At 39.9% G+C, this 21,449-nt stretch overlaps 1 protein-coding gene across 1 annotated transcript in view; it reads right to left on the bottom strand.

Annotated features, from left to right (window-relative positions):
• The window catches only part of matr3l1.2 (matrin 3-like 1.2), a 40,492-nt gene that overhangs the window by 1,054 nt on the left and 17,989 nt on the right, over window positions 1-21,449 (bottom strand). Inside the window, exons 17-21 of the mRNA XM_079268569.1 lie at window positions 20,851-20,979; window positions 18,314-18,444; window positions 17,122-17,383; window positions 16,907-17,045; window positions 2,622-2,737 (exon numbers count right to left, since the gene is read on the bottom strand). Of these exons, the coding sequence (XP_079124695.1) occupies window positions 2,622-2,737; window positions 16,907-17,045; window positions 17,122-17,383; window positions 18,314-18,444; window positions 20,851-20,979 (777 nt within the window). The remainder of the gene's footprint in view (window positions 1-2,621; window positions 2,738-16,906; window positions 17,046-17,121; window positions 17,384-18,313; window positions 18,445-20,850; window positions 20,980-21,449) is intronic.

Genomic DNA, 21,449 nt, shown 5'->3' with positions numbered 1-21,449 from the left:
GGGTAACTAACACTGCTCACTAACCTGCAGCTTGGCGTAGTGCAGGTTAGGGTAACTAACACTGCTCACTAACCTGCAGCTTGTCGTGGTGCAGGTTAGGGTAACTAACACTGCTAACTAACCTGCAGCTTGTCGTGGTGCAGGTTAGGGTAACTAACACTGCTCACTAACCTGCAGCTTGTCGTGGTGCAGGTTAGGGTAACTAACACTGCTCACTAACCTGCAGCTTGTCGTGGTGCAGGTTAGGGTAACTAACACTGCTCACTAACCTGCAGCTTGTCATGGTGCAGGTTAGGGTAACTAACACTGCTCACTAACCTGCAGCTTGTCGTGGTGCAGGTTAGGGTAACTAACACTGCTAACTAACCTGCAGCTTGTCATGGTGCAGGTTAGGGTAACTAACACTGCTCACTAACCTGCAGCTTGTCGTGGTGCAGGTTAGGGTAACTAACACTGCTCACTAACCTGCAGCTTGTCATGGTGCAGGTTAGGGTAACTAACACTGCTCACTAACCTGCAGCTTGTCGTGGTGCAGGTTAGGGTAACTAACACTGCTAACTAACCTGCAGCTTGTCATGGTGCAGGTTAGGGTAACTAACACTGCTCACTAACCTGCAGCTTGTCGTGGTGCAGGTTAGGGTAACTAACACTGCTAACTAACCTGCAGCTTGTCGTGGTGCAGGTTAGGGTAACTAACACTGCTCACTAACCTGCAGCTTGTCGTGGTGCAGGTTAGGGTAACTAACACTGCTAACTAACCTGCAGCTTGTCGTGGTGCAGGTTAGGGTAACTAACACTGCTCACTAACCTGCAGCTTGTCGTGGTGCAGGTTAGGGTAACTAACACTGCTAACTAACCTGCAGCTTGTCGTGGTGCAGGTTAGGGTAACTAACACTGCTAACTAACCTGCAGCTTGTCGTGGTGCAGGTTAGGGTAACTAACACTGCTAACTAACCTGCAGCTTGTCGTGGTGCAGGTTAGGGTAACTAACACTGCTAACTAACCTGCAGCTTGGCGTAGTGCAGGTTAGGGTAACTAACACTGCTAACTAACCTGCAGCTTGTCGTGGTGCAGGTTAGGGTAACTAACACTGCTAACTAACCTGCAGCTTGGCGTAGTGCAGGTTAGGGTAACTAACACTGCTAACTAACCTGCAGCTTGTCGTGGTGCAGGTTAGGGTAACTAACACTGCTAACTAACCTGCAGCTTGGCGTAGTGCAGGTTAGGGTAACTAACACTGCTAACTAACCTGCAGCTTGTCGTGGTGCAGGTTAGGGTAACTAACACTGCTAACTAACCTGCAGCTTGTCGTGGTGCAGGTTAGGGTAACTAACACTGCTAACTAACCTGCAGCTTGGCGTAGTGCAGGTTAGGGTAACTAACACTGCTAACTAACCTGCAGCTTGTCGTGGTGCAGGTTAGGGTAACTAACACTGCTAACTAACCTGCAGCTTGGCGTAGTGCAGGTTAGGGTAACTAACACTGCTCACTAACCTGCAGCTTGTCGTGGTGCAGGTTAGGGTAACTAACACTGCTAACTAACCTGCAGCTTGTCGTGGTGCAGGTTAGGGTAACTAACACTGCTAACTAACCTGCAGCTTGGCGTAGTGCAGGTTAGGGTAACTAACACTGCTAACTAACCTGCAGCTTGTCGTGGTGCAGGTTAGGGTAACTAACACTGCTAACTAACCTGCAGCTTGTCGTGGTGCAGGTTAGGGTAACTAACACTGCTCACTAACCTGCAGCTTGTCGTGGTGCAGGTTAGGGTAACTAACACTGCTAACTAACCTGCAGCTTGGCGTAGTGCAGGTTAGGGTAACTAACACTGCTAACTAACCTGCAGCTTGTCGTGGTGCAGGTTAGGGTAACTAACACTGCTAACTAACCTGCAGCTTGTCGTGGTGCAGGTTAGGGTAACTAACACTGCTAACTAACCTGCAGCTTGTCGTGGTGCAGGTTAGGGTAACTAACACTGCTAACTAACCTGCAGCTTGTCGTGGTGCAGGTTAGGGTAACTAACACTGCTAACTAACCTGCAGCTTGTTGTGGTGCAGGTTAGGGTAACTAACACTGCTCACTAACCTGCAGCTTGTCGTGGTGCAGGTTAGGGTAACTAACACTGCTAACTAACCTGCAGCTTGTCGTGGTGCAGGTTAGGGTAACTAACACTGCTAACTAACCTGCAGCTTGTCGTGGTGCAGGTTAGGGTAACTAACACTGCTAACTAACCTGCAGCTTGTCGTGGTGCAGGTTAGGGTAACTAACACTGCTCACTAACCTGCAGCTTGTCGTGGTGCAGGTTAGGGTAACTAACACTGCTCACTAACCTGCAGCTTGTCGTGGTGCAGGTTAGGGTAACTAACACTGCTCACTAACCTGCAGCTTGTCGTGGTGCAGGTTAGGGTAACTAACACTGCTAACTAACCTGCAGCTTGTCGTGGTGCAGGTTAGGGTAACTAACACTGCTAACTAACCTGCAGCTTGTCGTGGTGCAGGTTAGGGTAACTAACACTGCTCACTAACCTGCAGCTTGTCGTGGTGCAGGTTAGGGTAACTAACACTGCTAACTAACCTGCAGCTTGTCGTGGTGCAGGTTAGGGTAACTAACACTGCTCACTAACCTGCAGCTTGTCGTAGTGCGTCCTGCTGCTACAGTGCGTCTTCTTGGCCGTCTCCTCGTTGGAGTAAAACAGGAAACAGACTCGGCAGTAAAAACCTGTCTTCACGTGTTCAACACCTGAAAACATGAAATATGATTAAAAACACTAAAGATCTCTGATCGTGTTTAATATCACATATCATGACATCACCAACATGACAACAGAGTTTACATCCAGTCAAGTTAAATATCACTATTTTTATTTTATTATGTCTAATAATAAAGATATTAGTCAATAAATCTGTTTTTAATTCATTCATTTCTGAAAATACTTTTGAAGATTTTCTGATATTTTATGGATCAAACAATGAATCAATAATAAACGTTAATTGAATCTAAAATAAGATTGATGAGACGAAGAAAAGCAACAAAAGTTCAGAAGAGGAAACACTTATTCTTGACTTACAGCTGTTTGAGCTTATTATTAATATGAATAAATAATGTAGGAATCATGTGACATTTATTAATCATAATTATCATTTTGATTAATAATAATAATAATTATGATTAATAATTATTATAATAACAATGTATGGAACTTTGTTTATGAACCATATTAGATATAATATATTGTTGTTATTAATAGTAATACATATAATACATATTATTCATAATAATATTAATAATAAATATGAATAATAATAACGTATGAAACATGTGATGTTGTTTATGAATAATGATAGCAGCGATGAACGGGCCCTCGCATCCTCCCGCACGCTGGCGGACAAATGATGCAGCGCTTCCTGTATCTGCTGTGAACACATGCAGACATGCATCATGTTGCTCTGCAGCAGCGCTTCTCAAACCTTCTGTCACGCCCCACTGTGGAGCAAGAACAATGTTCAACCCACCCAATTGTAACAAAATGCTCCATGTTGAACTTTTATTGAAATAACAACATTTTGTGACTCCTCCATCTGTGCTTTTTCAAAAAGAATAAAGAAAATTGAAATCACTTAAACCACAGTATCACAGTAGATCGCTCCATCAGACAAAAACAAACACATTGTTCAATCGCTTTGTTAGAACAAAGCAAATAAAGTTCCATCTGTGCAGAAAATAACTCATATTTGGCAAAAAATAGCTTATTGTGTTTGTAATTCACCTGTTTTGCACTGAATATCTTTTCAAGATAACAATAAAGTGGAACCTGTGAAGAACGAAACAAAACAAGTTCAAATATTTGTCAATAAAGAGTTTTACTGAGTTTTACACTGTATCCTTTCAAAACAACAATAATGTGCAACCTGTGCAAAACAAAACTAAATGCTCCAGATGTGTGTGAGCCATATGCTCACACACATCTGGAGCATTTAGTTTAAATATGAGCTTTAAAATGTAGCATTCTGCTGTACTCTGAGAATATAATTCAGTGACAAGACATTTACTGTAAGCAAAAAACGAATTTATTATTCAGTTATTCATCACTATTTCAGCTCTGTTATTATTAACCTTTAAAAGTTTTAGTCATATTAAAACAAAGACAGCAAGAGTAGCGAGAACCATCGCCTGTACAAATACAGTGATTCGTTTTCATTGAACCCTGTTACTGTACGGCTTCATATTAACTTCTACTGTTACTGTAAAGGCTTCATATTAACTTCTACTGTTACTGTACGGCTTCATATTAACTTCTGCTGTTACTGTACGGCTTCATATTAACTTCTGCTGTTACTGTACGGCTTCATATTAACTTCTGCTGTTACTGTACGGCTTCATATTAACTTCTACTGTTACTGTACGGCTTCATATTAACTTATGCTGTTACTGTACGGCTTCATGTTAACTTCTACTGTTACTGTACGGCTTCATGTTAACTTCTACTGTTACTGTACGGCTTCATGTTAACTTCTACTGTTACTGTACGGCTTCATGTTAACTTCTACTGTTACTGTACGGCTTCATATTAACTTCTACTGTTACTGTACGGCTTCATATTAACTTCTACTGTTACTGTACGGCTTCATATTAACTTCTGCTGTTACTGTACGGCTTCATATTAACTTCTACTGTTACTGTAAAGGCTTCATATTAACTTCTACTGTTACTGTACGGCTTCATGTTAACTTCTACTGTTACTGTACAGCTTCATATTAACTTCTACTGTTACTGTACGGCTTCATATTAACTTCTACTGTTACTGTACGGCTTCATATTAACTTCTACTGTTACTGTACGGCTTCATATTAACTTCTACTGTTACTGTACGGCTTCATATTAACTTCTACTGTTACTGTACGGCTTCATATTAACTTCTACTGTTACTGTACGGCTTCATATTAACTTATACTGTTACTGTACGGCTTCATATTAACTTCTGCTGTTACTGTACGGCTTCATATTAACTTCTACTGTTACTGTACAGCTTCATATTAACTTCTACTGTTACTGTACGGCTTCATGTTAACTTCTACTGTTACTGTACGGCTTCATGTTAACTTCTACTGTTACTGTACGGCTTCATGTTAACTTCTACTGTTACTGTACTGCTTCATGTTAACTTCTACTGTTACTGTATGGCTTCATATTAACTTCTGCTGTTACTGTACGGCTTCATATTAACTTCTACTGTTACTGTACGGCTTCATGTTAACTTCTACTGTTACTGTAAAGGCTTCATGTTAACTTCTACTGTTACTGTACGGCTTCATATTAACTTCTACTGTTACTGTACTGCTTCATGTTAACTTCTACTGTTACTGTAAAGGCTTCATGTTAACTTCTACTGTTACTGTACGGCTTCATGTTAACTTCTACTGTTACTGTAAAGGCTTCATGTTAACTTCTACTGTTACTGTAAAGGCTTCATGTTAACTTCTACTGTTACTGTAAAGGCTTCATGTTAACTTCTACTGTTACTGTACGGCTTCATATTAACTTCTACTGTTACTGTACGGCTTCATATTAACTTCTACTGTTACTGTACGGCTTCATATTAACTTCTGCTGTTACTGTACGGCTTCATATTAACTTCTACTGTTACTGTACGGCTTCATATTAACTTCTACTGTTACTGTACGGCTTCATATTAACTTATACTGTTACTGTACGGCTTCATATTAACTTCTACTGTTACTGTACAGCTTCATATTAACTTCTACTGTTACTGTACGGCTTCATATTAACTTCTACTGTTACTGTACGGCTTCATGTTAACTTCTGCTGTTACTGTACGGCTTCATATTAACTTCTACTGTTACTGTACGGCTTCATATTAACTTCTACTGTTACTGTACGGCTTCATATTAACTTCTACTGTTACTGTAGGGCTTCATATTAACTTCTGCTGTTACTGTACGGCTTCATATTAACTTCTACTGTTACTGTACGGCTTCATATTAACTTCTACTGTTACTGTACGGCTTCATATTAACTTCTACTGTTACTGTACGGCTTCATATTAACTTCTACTGTTACTGTACGGCTTCATATTAACTTCTGCTGTTACTGTACGGCTTCATATTAACTTCTACTGTTACTGTACGGCTTCATATTAACTTCTACTGTTACTGTAGGGCTTCATATTAACTTCTACTGTTACTGTACGGCTTCATGTTAACTTCTACTGTTACTGTACGGCTTCATGTTAACTTCTACTGTTACTGTACGGCTTCATGTTAACTTCTACTGTTACTGTACGGCTTCATGTTAACTTCTGCTGTTACTGTACGGCTTCATGTTAACTTCTGCTGTTACTGTACGGCTTCATATTAACTTCTGCTGTTACTGTACGGCTTCATATTAACTTCTACTGTTACTGTACGGCTTCATATTAACTTCTACTGTTACTGTACGGCTTCGTGTTAACTTCTACTGTTACTGTAAAGGCTTCGTGTTAACTTCTACTGTTACTGTACGGCTTCATGTTAACTTCTACTGTTACTGTAAAGGCTTCATGTTAACTTCTACTGTTACTGTAAAGGCTTCATGTTAACTTCTACTGTTACTGTAAAGGCTTCATGTTAACTTCTACTGTTACTGTAAAGGCTTCATATTAACTTCTGCTGTTACTGTACGGCTTCATGTTAACTTCTACTGTTACTGTACGGCTTCATATTAACTTCTACTGTTACTGTACGGCTTCGTGTTAACTTCTACTGTTACTGTAAAGGCTTCATGTTAACTTCTACTGTTACTGTAAAGGCTTCATGTTAACTTCTACTGTTACTGTAAAGGCTTCATATTAACTTCTGCTGTTACTGTACGGCTTCATGTTAACTTCTGCTGTTACTGTACGGCTTCATGTTAACTTCTACTGTTACTGTACGGCTTCATGTTAACTTCTACTGTTACTGTAAAGGCTTCATATTAACTTCTGCTGTTACTGTACGGCTTCATGTTAACTTCTGCTGTTACTGTACGGCTTCATGTTAACTTCTACTGTTACTGTACGGCTTCATGTTAACTTCTACTGTTACTGTACGGCTTCATGTTAACTTCTACTGTTACTGTACGGCTTCATATTAACTTCTACTGTTACTGTACGGCTTCATGTTAACTTCTACTGTTACTGTAAAGGCTTCATGTTAACTTCTACTGTTACTGTACAGCTTCATATTAACTTCTACTGTTACTGTAAAGGCTTCATGTTAACTTCTACTGTTACTGTACGGCTTCATATTAACTTCTACTGTTACTGTACGGCTTCATATTAACTTCTACTGTTACTGTACGGCTTCATGTTAACTTCTACTGTTACTGTACGGCTTCATGTTAACTTCTACTGTTACTGTACGGCTTCATATTAACTTCTACTGTTACTGTACGGCTTCATATTAACTTCTACTGTTACTGTAAAGGCTTCATATTAACTTCTACTGTTACTGTACGGCTTCATGTTAACTTCTACTGTTACTGTACAGCTTCATATTAACTTCTACTGTTACTGTACGGCTTCATGTTAACTTCTACTGTTACTGTACGGCTTCATGTTAACTTCTACTGTTACTGTACGGCTTCATATTAACTTCTGCTGTTACTGTAAAGGCTTCATATTAACTTCTGCTGTTCCTGTACGGCTTCATATTAACTTCTGCTGTTACTGTACGGCTTCATATTAACTTCTACTGTTACTGTAAAGGCTTCATATTAACTTCTACTGTTACTGTACGGCTTCATATTAACTTCTACTGTTACTGTACGGCTTCATATTAACTTCTACTGTTACTGTACGGCTTCATGTTAACTTCTGCTGTTACTGTACGGCTTCATATTAACTTCTACTGTTACTGTACGGCTTCATATTAACTTCTGCTGTTACTGTACGGCTTCATATTAACTTCTACTGTTACTGTACGGCTTCATATTAACTTCTACTGTTACTGTACGGCTTCATATTAACTTCTACTGTTACTGTACGGCTTCATATTAACTTCTGCTGTTACTGTACGGCTTCATATTAACTTCTACTGTTACTGTACGGCTTCATATTAACTTCTACTGTTACTGTACGGCTTCATATTAACTTCTACTGTTACTGTACGGCTTCATATTAACTTCTACTGTTACTGTACGGCTTCATATTAACTTCTACTGTTACTGTACGGCTTCATATTAACTTCTACTGTTACTGTACAGCTTCATATTAACTTCTACTGTTACTGTACGGCTTCATATTAACTTCTGCTGTTACTGTACGGCTTCATATTAACTTCTACTGTTACTGTACGGCTTCATATTAACTTCTACTGTTACTGTAGGGCTTCATATTAACTTCTACTGTTACTGTACGGCTTCATGTTAACTTCTACTGTTACTGTACGGCTTCATGTTAACTTCTACTGTTACTGTACGGCTTCATATTAACTTCTACTGTTACTGTACGGCTTCATATTAACTTCTACTGTTACTGTACGGCTTCATGTTAACTTCTACTGTTACTGTACGGCTTCATATTAACTTCTGCTGTTACTGTATGGCTTCATATTAACTTCTGCTGTTACTGTACGGCTTCATATTAACTTCTACTGTTACTGTACGGCTTCATATTAACTTCTACTGTTACTGTACGGCTTCATGTTAACTTATACTGTTACTGTAAAGGCTTCATGTTAACTTCTACTGTTACTGTACTGCTTCATGTTAACTTCTACTGTTACTGTACGGCTTCATGTTAACTTCTACTGTTACTGTAAAGGCTTCATGTTAACTTCTACTGTTACTGTACTGCTTCATGTTAACTTCTACTGTTACTGTACGGCTTCATGTTAACTTCTACTGTTACTGTACTGCTTCATGTTAACTTCTACTGTTACTGTACGGCTTCATATTAACTTCTACTGTTACTGTACGGCTTCATATTAACTTCTACTGTTACTGTACGGCTTCATATTAACTTCTACTGTTACTGTACGGCTTCATGTTAACTTCTACTGTTACTGTACTGCTTCATGTTAACTTCTACTGTTACTGTACGGCTTCATATTAACTTCTACTGTTACTGTACTGCTTCATGTTAACTTCTACTGTTACTGTACGGCTTCATGTTAACTTCTACTGTTACTGTAAAGGCTTCATGTTAACTTCTACTGTTACTGTACTGCTTCATGTTAACTTCTACTGTTACTGTAAAGGCTTCATGTTAACTTCTACTGTTACTGTACGGCTTCATGTTAACTTCTACTGTTACTGTAAAGGCTTCATGTTAACTTCTACTGTTACTGTACGGCTTCATGTTAACTTCTACTGTTACTGTAAAGGCTTCATGTTAACTTCTACTGTTACTGTAAAGGCTTCATGTTAACTTCTACTGTTACTGTACGGCTTCATATTAACTTCTACTGTTACTGTACGGCTTCATATTAACTTCTGCTGTTACTGTACGGCTTCATATTAACTTCTGCTGTTACTGTACGGCTTCATATTAACTTCTGCTGTTACTGTACGGCTTCATATTAACTTCTACTGTTACTGTACGGCTTCATATTAACTTCTACTGTTACTGTACGGCTTCATATTAACTTCTACTGTTACTGTACGGCTTCATATTAACTTCTACTGTTACTGTACAGCTTCATATTAACTTCTACTGTTACTGTACGGCTTCATATTAACTTCTGCTGTTACTGTACGGCTTCATATTAACTTCTACTGTTACTGTAGGGCTTCATATTAACTTCTACTGTTACTGTACGGCTTCATATTAACTTCTACTGTTACTGTACGGCTTCATGTTAACTTCTACTGTTACTGTAAAGGCTTCATGTTAACTTCTACTGTTACTGTACTGCTTCATGTTAACTTCTACTGTTACTGTACGGCTTCATGTTAACTTCTACTGTTACTGTACTGCTTCATGTTAACTTCTACTGTTACTGTAAAGGCTTCATGTTAACTTCTACTGTTACTGTACGGCTTCATGTTAACTTCTACTGTTACTGTAAAGGCTTCATGTTAACTTCTACTGTTACTGTACTGCTTCATGTTAACTTCTACTGTTACTGTACTGCTTCATGTTAACTTCTACTGTTACTGTAAAGGCTTCATGTTAACTTCTACTGTTACTGTACGGCTTCATGTTAACTTCTACTGTTACTGTAAAGGCTTCATGTTAACTTCTACTGTTACTGTAAAGGCTTCATGTTAACTTCTACTGTTACTGTACGGCTTCATATTAACTTCTACTGTTACTGTACGGCTTCATATTAACTTCTGCTGTTACTGTACGGCTTCATATTAACTTCTACTGTTACTGTACAGCTTCATATTAACTTCTACTGTTACTGTACGGCTTCATATTAACTTCTGCTGTTACTGTACGGCTTCATATTAACTTCTACTGTTACTGTAGGGCTTCATATTAACTTCTACTGTTACTGTACGGCTTCATATTAACTTCTACTGTTACTGTACGGCTTCATGTTAACTTCTACTGTTACTGTACGGCTTCATGTTAACTTCTACTGTTACTGTACGGCTTCATGTTAACTTCTACTGTTACTCTACGGCTTCATGTTAACTTCTACTGTTACTGTACGGCTTCATGTTAACTTATACTGTTACTGTACGGCTTCATATTAACTTCTACTGTTACTGTACGGCTTCATATTAACTTCTACTGTTACTGTACGGCTTCATGTTAACTTCTACTGTTACTGTAAAGGCTTCGTGTTAACTTCTACTGTTACTGTACGGCTTCGTGTTAACTTCTACTGTTACTGTACGGCTTCATATTAACTTCTACTGTTACTGTAAAGGCTTCATGTTAACTTCTACTGTTACTGTACGGCTTCATGTTAACTTCTACTGTTACTGTAAAGGCTTCATGTTAACTTCTACTGTTACTGTACGGCTTCATGTTAACTTCTACTGTTACTGTAAAGGCTTCATATTAACTTCTGCTGTTACTGTACGGCTTCATGTTAACTTCTGCTGTTACTGTACGGCTTCATATTAACTTCTACTGTTACTGTACGGCTTCATATTAACTTCTACTGTTACTGTAAAGGCTTCATATTAACTTCTACTGTTACTGTACGGCTTCATATTAACTTCTACTGTTACTGTAAAGGCTTCGTGTTAACTTCTACTGTTACTGTAAAGGCTTCATGTTAACTTCTACTGTTACTGTAAAGGCTTCATGTTAACTTCTACTGTTACTGTACGGCTTCATGTTAACTTCTACTGTTACTGTACGGCTTCATGTTAACTTCTACTGTTACTGTACGGCTTCATATTAACTTCTACTGTTACTGTACGGCTTCATATTAACTTCTACTGTTACTGTACGGCTTCATATTAACTTCTACTGTTACTGTACGGCTTCATATTAACTTCTACTGTTACTGTAAAGGCTTCATATTAACTTCTACTGTTACTGTACGGCTTCATATTAACTTCTACTGTTACTGTAAAGGCTTCATGTTAACTTCTACTGTTACTGTACGGCTTCATGTTAACTTCTACTGTTACTGTACGGCTTCATATTAACTTCTGCTGTTACTGTACGGCTTCATATTAACTTCTACTGTTACTGTACGGCTTCATGTTAACTTCTACTGTTACTGTACGGCTTCATATTAACTTCTACTGTTACTGTACGGCTTCATATTAACTTCTACTGTTACTGTACGGCTTCATATTAACTTCTACTGTTACTGTACGGCTTCATATTAACTTCTACTGTTACTGTACGGCTTCATATTAACTTCTACTGTTACTGTAAAGGCTTCATATTAACTTCTACTGTTACTGTACGGCTTCATATTAACTTCTACTGTTACTGTAAAGGCTTCATGTTAACTTCTACTGTTACTGTACGGCTTCATGTTAACTTCTACTGTTACTGTACGGCTTCATATTAACTTCTACTGTTACTGTACGGCTTCATATTAACTTCTACTGTTACTGTACGGCTTCATATTAACTTCTACTGTTACTGTAAAGGCTTCATATTAACTTCTACTGTTACTGTACGGCTTCATATTAACTTCTACTGTTACTGTAAAGGCTTCATATTAACTTCTACTGTTACTGTAAAGGCTTCATGTTAACTTCTACTGTTACTGTACGGCTTCATGTTAACTTCTACTGTTACTGTAAAGGCTTCATATTAACTTCTACTGTTACTGTACGGCTTCATATTAACTTCTACTGTTACTGTACGGCTTCATATTAACTTCTACTGTTACTGTATGGCTTCATATTAACTTCTGCTGTTACTGTACGGCTTCATGTTAACTTCTGCTGTTACTGTACGGCTTCATATTAACTTCTACTGTTACTGTACGGCTTCATATTAACTTCTACTGTTACTGTAAAGGCTTCATATTAACTTCTACTGTTACTGTACGGCTTCATATTAACTTCTACTGTTACTGTACGGCTTCATATTAACTTCTACTGTTACTGTACGGCTTCATGTTAACTTCTGCTGTTACTGTACGGCTTCATATTAACTTCTACTGTTACTGTACGGCTTCATATTAACTTCTACTGTTACTGTACGGCTTCATATTAACTTCTACTGTTACTGTACGGCTTCATGTTAACTTCTGCTGTTACTGTACGGCTTCATATTAACTTCTACTGTTACTGTACGGCTTCATATTAACTTCTACTGTTACTGTACGGCTTCATATTAACTTCTGCTGTTACTGTAAAGGCTTCATGTTAACTTCTACTGTTACTGTACGGCTTCATATTAACTTCTACTGTTACTGTACGGCTTCATATTAACTTCTACTGTTACTGTACGGCTTCATATTAACTTCTGCTGTTACTGTACGGCTTCATATTAACTTCTGCTGTTACTGTACGGCTTCATATTAACTTCTGCTGTTACTGTACGGCTTCATATTAACTTCTGCTGTTACTGTACGGCTTCATATTAACTTCTACTGTTACTGTACGGCTTCATATTAACTTCTACTGTTACTGTACGGCTTCATATTAACTTCTACTGTTACTGTACGGCTTCATATTAACTTCTGCTGTTACTGTACGGCTTCATATTAACTTCTGCTGTTACTGTACGGCTTCATATTAACTTCTGCTGTTACTGTACGGCTTCATATTAACTTCTACTGTTACTGTACGGCTTCATATTAACTTCTACTGTTACTGTACGGCTTCATATTAACTTCTGCTGTTACTGTACGGCTTCATATTAACTTCTACTGTTACTGTAGGGCTTCATATTAACTTCTACTGTTACTGTACGGCTTCATGTTAACTTCTACTGTTACTGTACGGCTTCATGTTAACTTCTACTGTTACTGTACGGCTTCATGTTAACTTCTGCTGTTACTGTACGGCTTCATATTAACTTCTGCTGTTACTGTACGGCTTCATATTAACTTCTACTGTTACTGTACGGCTTCATATTAACTTCTACTGTTACTGTACGGCTTCATGTTAACTTCTACTGTTACTGTACGGCTTCATGTTAACTTCTACTGTTACTGTACGGCTTCATGTTAACTTCTACTGTTACTGTACGGCTTCATATTAACTTCTGCTGTTACTGTACGGCTTCATATTAACTTCTGCTGTTACTGTACGGCTTCATATTAACTTCTACTGTTACTGTACGGCTTCATATTAACTTCTACTGTTACTGTACGGCTTCATGTTAACTTCTACTGTTACTGTAAAGGCTTTGTGTTAACTTCTACTGTTACTGTACGGCTTCGTGTTAACTTCTACTGTTACTGTACGGCTTCATATTAACTTCTACTGTTACTGTAAAGGCTTCATGTTAACTTCTACTGTTACTGTACGGCTTCATGTTAACTTCTACTGTTACTGTAAAGGCTTCATGTTAACTTCTACTGTTACTGTAAAGGCTTCATATTAACTTCTGCTGTTAGTGTACGGCTTCATGTTAACTTCTACTGTTACTGTAAAGGCTTCATATTAACTTCTGCTGTTACTGTACGGCTTCATGTTAACTTCTGCTGTTACTGTACGGCTTCATGTTAACTTCTACTGTTACTGTAAAGGCTTCATATTAACTTCTGCTGTTACTGTACGGCTTCATGTTAACTTCTACTGTTACTGTAAAGGCTTCATATTAACTTCTGCTGTTACTGTACGGCTTCATGTTAACTTCTGCTGTTACTGTACGGCTTCATGTTAACTTCTACTGTTACTGTAAAGGCTTCATGTTAACTTCTGCTGTTACTGTACGGCTTCATGTTAACTTCTACTGTTACTGTACGGCTTCATATTAACTTCTGCTGTTACTGTACGGCTTCATGTTAACTTCTACTGTTACTGTACGGCTTCATATTAACTTCTACTGTTACTGTACGGCTTCATATTAACTTCTACTGTTACTGTACGGCTTCATGTTAACTTCTACTGTTACTGTACGGCTTCATGTTAACTTCTGCTGTTACTGTACGGCTTCATGTTAACTTCTACTGTTACTGTAAAGGCTTCATATTAACTTCTACTGTTACTGTACGGCTTCATGTTAACTTCTGCTGTTACTGTACGGCTTCATATTAACTTCTACTGTTACTGTACGGCTTCATGTTAACTTCTGCTGTTACTGTACGGCTTCATGTTAACTTCTACTGTTACTGTAAAGGCTTCATGTTAACTTCTACTGTTACTGTACAGCTTCATATTAACTTCTACTGTTACTGTAAAGGCTTCATGTTAACTTCTACTGTTACTGTACGGCTTCATATTAACTTCTACTGTTACTGTACGGCTTCATATTAACTTCTACTGTTACTGTACGGCTTCATATTAACTTCTACTGTTACTGTAAAGGCTTCATATTAACTTCTACTGTTACTGTACGGCTTCATATTAACTTCTACTGTTACTGTACGGCTTCATATTAACTTCTACTGTTACTGTACGGCTTCATATTAACTTCTACTGTTACTGTAAAGGCTTCATATTAACTTCTACTGTTACTGTACGGCTTCATATTAACTTCTACTGTTACTGTACGGCTTCATATTAACTTCTACTGTTACTGTACGGCTTCATATTAACTTCTACTGTTACTGTAAAGGCTTCATATTAACTTCTACTGTTACTGTACAGCTTCATGTTAACTTCTACTGTTACTGTAAAGGCTTCATATTAACTTCTACTGTTACTGTACGGCTTCATATTAACTTCTACTGTTACTGTACAGCTTCATATTAACTTCTACTGTTACTGTAAAGGCTGCATGTTTCATCACGTTGTGTTATTTCCTCCTAAATCGTGATTATGACGAACGTTAACAGTCGACAAAGTTCCACATGCAGTGGACGTTAACTTAACCCAGCAAGTCTGAACGGTAACGGAACTTAAAGGAACTTAAACTGAAACGGAGGGAAATGAAGACGCTGTAGACATCTGAATGCTGATTGGCCGAGACTCCAGACATCACAGATGTTCTATTGAGAAGATCACGACATCACCTTTTCTCCTCGTCTCACTCCAATCTGAGAAATGCCGGCTGGCCAGTTGATCCCCCCAAAAAAACCAACTCTATGGATCTACACGATTCACGTGGATGATATATTTTGATTCAAAACGGCGAATTTCGCCGAAAAGCGACAAGTTTGCAGATATAATAAAGTTCTTGAAATAAAAAAATTCTGCATTTCCCCCTGCGCCCCACTTGCAATACCACTGCGCCCCACTAGTTTGAGAACCACTGCACTAAACCATCAGCTTCCTTTTTCATGGCGAATGATGCATTGCCACGGCAACAGCGTTCAACAAAAACTCAGTAATATTCATGTTGAAGCATCTTCAATGTCTTCAGGCTTTTCTTACTAAATTTGAGACTGATCTGGTCAACTGTCTAGAGGAGTAAATAAAAGTATAAAATGTGACATTTCCTTCAGCCAGTAGGCAGCGAGTTATTGAACATGTTGGCATTGATGTTTGCTCAGTCTTGAAGTAGCATCATGCGTATGTTAACGTTTGCGGATTGGATAATGTACCTTGGAGTGATAACAACTTTATTGTTCATGTTGAATGAGGCAAAATGGCCGCCACGTCAAGGTTCTTCCATGAAAACTCACGAATTGGATAACTTTTCATCACAAAGGTCTGAAGAGCATTCTGACCAAATTTGAGGTTGATCCCATTAATTCTGCAGGAGGAGTTCGTTAAAGTACAAAGGCTGAAAACTGCGAAAAGTGACAAAAAGCACAACTTTGCGGGTTTACTGTAGCGCCCCCTAGTGGTTGAATGAAATGAAAATGTCAGGATATGTTACAGGATGCGATGTGCACATATGCTGCAAATTTGGTAATTTTAGGACAAACGACTTCAAACTTGAAAGGTTATGTGTATTGGTATATAAGCCATGCCCCTGATACGTTTATTGGTCCATATCTTGTAAACACAAAGAGATATCAAAAAGCCTTCGACAACGTTTGATGATGTAGATCCAATAATGATCCACAGCCAATTTGGTAGCAATCGGACTCAGCGTGCAGGAGGAGTTGGCAAAAATGTGTTTTTCACAAAAATCTAAATCGGCGGAGCTTCGGGGTCTGAGAGGCTTTTTTGTAGATCTAGCGGAGCTGGACGTGTGTCGAATTTAAAGTAAATTGGGCAGACTGGCCGAGGGGCGTCGCCGGTCCAACTTCTAGGGGGCGCTAGAGAGCCATTTGTTACACACAAATATGCAACTCTATCACATGGCTATATTCACCAGGCCTGACAAGTGTGCACAATTTGGAGTTTGCAAGTATGGCAACCAAATATGCGCCCGATGTACTTTGTGTATTCGGATTTCAATCGGGCCTTCGCGGCCCTAATAATAGCGATGCATCTCCTCACCGATGGGCGTGTTGGGCTCGTGGGGGGGCAGCGGTAGAGACGCCACACTGGGTTTGTTGTCAGCCGGCGGGGGGGCATCGGTCTCTCTGTTGTGATTGGACGACGTCTCCATCTGCTCCGCCTCCTTCAGCTCCGCCTCCTGCAGCAGACAGACGAGTCATTGAACGCATCATCACAGACTCAAATCAATCAGATCAATGAAAGAAAAAACTCACTTCCTGATCAGACACTTCCGGAATCTTCTCTGAAGACTTTTCTTCTTTGTTCTCCTCTTCCTCCTTATACTCCTCTTCGTCCTCCTTCTGCTCCTCCTCTGGTCTCTCCTCCTCCTCTGGTTTCTTCTCCTCCTCCTCCTTCTGCTCCTCCTCCTCTGGTGTCTCCTCTTTCGATCTCTTAGCAGGAGGTTCTTCAGGATGTTTGGAGGATTTAGGAGACATGGTGCTGTTCTCTCTCTTGGTTCTGTCTGGACATTGATGTCTAAAAACAGCAGATACAGTTAATGTTCTCACACTGAAGTCATGAGAGGATTCATTGATTATCTTTGTTTTTAAAAACTACATGAAACAACATTATCCGTCTATTCAGGGCTATGAGGACCATGAGGGTCATGAAGACAATGAGGGTCATGAGGACCATGAGAGTCACGAGGACCATAAGAGTCATGAAGACAATGAGGGTCATGAGGACCATGAGAGTCACGAGGACCATAAGAGTCATGAAGACAATGAGGGTCATGAGGACCATGAGTCACGAGGACCATAAGAGTCATGAAGACAATGAGGGTCATGAGGACCATGAGTCACGAGGACCATAAGAGTCATGAAGACAATGAGGGTCATGAGGACCATGAGAGTCACGAGGACCATAAGAGTCATGAAGACAATTAAGGTCATGAGGACCATGAGGGTCATGAGGACCATGAGGGTCATGAGGACCATAAGAGTCATGAAGACAATGAGGGTCATGAGGACCATGAGAGTCACGAGGACCATAAGAGTCATGAAGACAATGAGGGTCATGAGAGTCACGAGGACCATAAGAGTCATGAAGACAATTAAGGTCATGAGGACCATGAGGGTCATGAGGACCATAAGAGTCATGAAGACAATGAGGGTCATGAGGACCATGAGAGTCACGAGGACCATAAGAGTCATGAAGACAATGAGGGTCATGAGGACCATGAGAGTCACGAGGACCATAAGAGTCATGAAGACAATTAAGGTCATGAGGACCATGAGGGTCATGAGGACATTGAACTTACGGATATAGACATTGAACTTTACACAGAAGTTTGTTTAACATATCTTCAGATGTTATAACAAATCAACTTGTCAGCCAGGACTCGGTGTGTTCGCTGAATCTTCAGCATTGAGACAGAAGTTATTCACCCCAGAAGAAGAAACTCACCCGTGTTTGAGCCGTCTGTACTTCCTGCTGACGTAGACCGTCAGACGTTTCCCGTTGAACCTCGGAGGATTCGCTTTGCAATCTTCTGCCATTTTCTCTGCCTCTTCAGCTTTCTCCATCTCTATGAAACACTGAGGACACATGAGACAGTTTAGACCTCTGAGACACTGAAGGGCTGGCTCAGGTTTATAGTTAGGGCTGGTTCAGGTTTATAGTTAGGGCTGGTTCAGGTTTATAGTTAGGGCTGGTTCAGGTTTATAGTTAGGGCTGGTTCAGGTTTATAGTTAGGGCTGGTTCAGGTTTATAGTTAGGGCTGGTTCAGGTTTATAGTTAGGGCTGGTTCAGGTTTATAGTTAGGGCTGGCTCAGGTTTATAGTTAGGGCTGGTTCCGGTTTATAGGTAGGGCTGGTTCAGGTTTAGTGTCAAGAAGAGTTGAGCTCACAGAGGAAGCCGCCTTGGATACATGCATACACGTTCAGAGGAAAGACAGGATATAAAAGCACGAAGCATATATTCAGAAATCAATAGTTAAAGTATAATCAAAAGATAAGGTTTATGATCATTATATAACGAATGTTTAATGCATAGAGTGATTTAACAAATGTAAAAACTGATTATAATAATGTTCTGTGTACTGGAGCTGAGATGTGGAAAAAGTGAGTCATAGGGTGTCAGCAGACCGAGTGAGTCAGGAACAGATGTTTTTGGGCGTAAGTTAGGAAAACAGTCATGGGACATGGAAATCTGTTGTAAGAGGTGACGCATACACTCGTGAGGGAAAAGTCTGGTACTTTCCAGAAACAAGCGCACACACAAAAAGGTGGGGTGAAGATCATGTGTTCAGGATAGATGGGGGGGGAACAGACAGCCCAAATCAAGGATAAAAGGAGACGCGTGCAAGCCCCAAACGGGGATTTCTACACGAGCCGTCCAGACGCTCTGAGAAGAAGATACGGACGATCGCAACTGAAGTATTCGAGGACTTCGTCTCTGTTCACGGAAAGAAGACCGCTGTTCGTGGACAAAGGATGAAAGACGGAGGTTTTCCTCTCCCCACTGCTCGACTTTAACAACTGAACAACGGAGGAACGCAGCAGCCCTAGAAAGACTTTGTACTGAGTTTTGAGGACTGTTGAACGGACTCCGCTGCAGAGCAGGAGGACCGAGGGTCCGGCCGGACCTTCGCTCCTAACAACTCCAAAATAACCTTTTCATCGCACCTTTGGAAATCCAGCTCCAACCGAGCCGTCTCGGCATCTAAAAACCAATGAGTATAACCTCAGAAGAAAATTAAAGTAACGAATCAAGTGTAGTGACATTTTATGTGAGCTGTAGCTTAACCCTTGCAAACTAACTAAATATAACCTGCAATAAATATCTAATCTGCATTTAAAGTAAAATTCTCAAGTGCATTTATTTGCTCAAGTAGTAAAAGTTCCTCGTGGCAGTAAAAAGTTAAATCCATTGTATGTCTAACAACTGAGTTCTGTAAGGTTATCCTAGAGACCGAATCCACTTAACAATCCCTTACGGTTTTAGAAGTAATCCTCGCCGTTAAAACCTAACCTGGCATTTACCAAGAGCACGGATCCATAAGAGGGAAGCTGCCATAACCGACGCGACCGGTAGGAGCGCCCGGGGTCAGGGTGGCCCCTCGACCGAGTGCACTCAGACCGGAGGAAGCAGGCTAGACGTCGGGAGTAACGGCAGTTAGAAGAGCCAGGCGAGTTCCCTCGCAAGAACACCAGCTCGACAATCTTTTAACAGAGAGCTGAGTCAGTAAGTAGCCCCGTATCGGGCCAGAAGTACCCCAGGATCTAACAATAGTTAGGGCTGGTTCAGGTTTATAGTTTGGGCTGGTTCAGGTTTATAGTTAGGGCTGGTTCAGGTTTATAGTTAGGGCTGGTTCAGGTTTATAGTTAGGGCTGGTTCAGGTTTATAGTTAGGGCTGGTTCAGGTTTATAGTTAGGGCTGGTTCCGGTTTATAGTTAGGGCTGGTTCAGGTTTATATTTAGAGCTGGTTCAGGTTTATATTTAGAGCTGGCTCAGGTTTATAGTTAGGGCTGGCTCAGGTTTATATTTAGAGCTGGTTCAGGTTTATAGTTAGGGCTGGTTCAGGTTTATAGTTAGGACTGGTTCAGGTTCATAGTTAGGGCTGGTTCAGGTTTATAGTTAGGGCTGGCTCAGGTTTATAGTTAGGGCTGGTTCAGGTTTATAGTTAGGGCTGGTTCAGGTTTATAGTTAGGGCTGGTTCAGGTTTATAGTTAGGGCTGGCTCAGGTTTATAGTTAGGGCTGGTTCAGGTTCATAGTTAGGGCTGGTTCAGGTTTATAGTTAGGGCTGGTTCAGGTTTATAGTTAGGGCTGGTTCAGGTTTATAGTTAGGGCTGGTTCAGGTTCATAGTTAGGGCTGGTTCAGGTTTATAGTTAGGGCTGGTTCAGGTTTATAGTTAGGGCTGGTTCAGGTTTATAGTTAGGGCTGGTTCAGGTTTATAGTTAGGGCTGGCTCAGGTTTACAGTCCTCATCCTGGTTTCGTACCTCTCTCTTCAGCCTGTTGAGGAAATACTTCTTGACTCTCCCGAACGGCTCCGTCAGTTTCAAGATGGCGTCGTCGGAGTATTTAGTGTTGGGGATCTGACCCACGTAGACCACCCTGCTGGATCCGCACTGAGGAGACAGGAGAGACACAGAGGAGACATTGAGACTGAGACACAATAAAAACACCTTAAGACCTACAGACCACAGATGAAATAAAATAAATAAATACATCAGATGGTTAACAAGTAAAATCTGTTTGTTTTTTGTTTCATGAGCCCAATTCAGGACTTGAGTGTCTCTAAAGTCCAGATGTTGATAAAGTGTTTCTGGGTTATTGATCAATCTGAGCCGAGTAAGGTTATCAGATCATCAATAGCAGACATAATAAATAATTCGTTCAGCTCGAAAATATGTGACTTTAAGCTTTAGAGAATATTAAAGTTATTATCCTGATGAATACAACTACAAACACCACCTCGCCTTCTCATTTAATGTCTGTCATCATTTCATCCTTTGAGACGACAAATGAACCTTTAACGACATGAAAGTATCAGATTCTTTAAGTTATGTTGTTTACAGCTTTCTGTATTTGATTCTCA

This window comes from Melanostigma gelatinosum (genome assembly GCF_949748355.1).
Source record: "Melanostigma gelatinosum genome assembly, chromosome: 5".
NCBI lineage: Eukaryota > Metazoa > Chordata > Actinopteri > Perciformes > Zoarcidae > Melanostigma > Melanostigma gelatinosum.
Note: the sequence above shows the minus strand (reverse complement) of the source record. Positions and strands in the feature narration are given on the sequence as shown.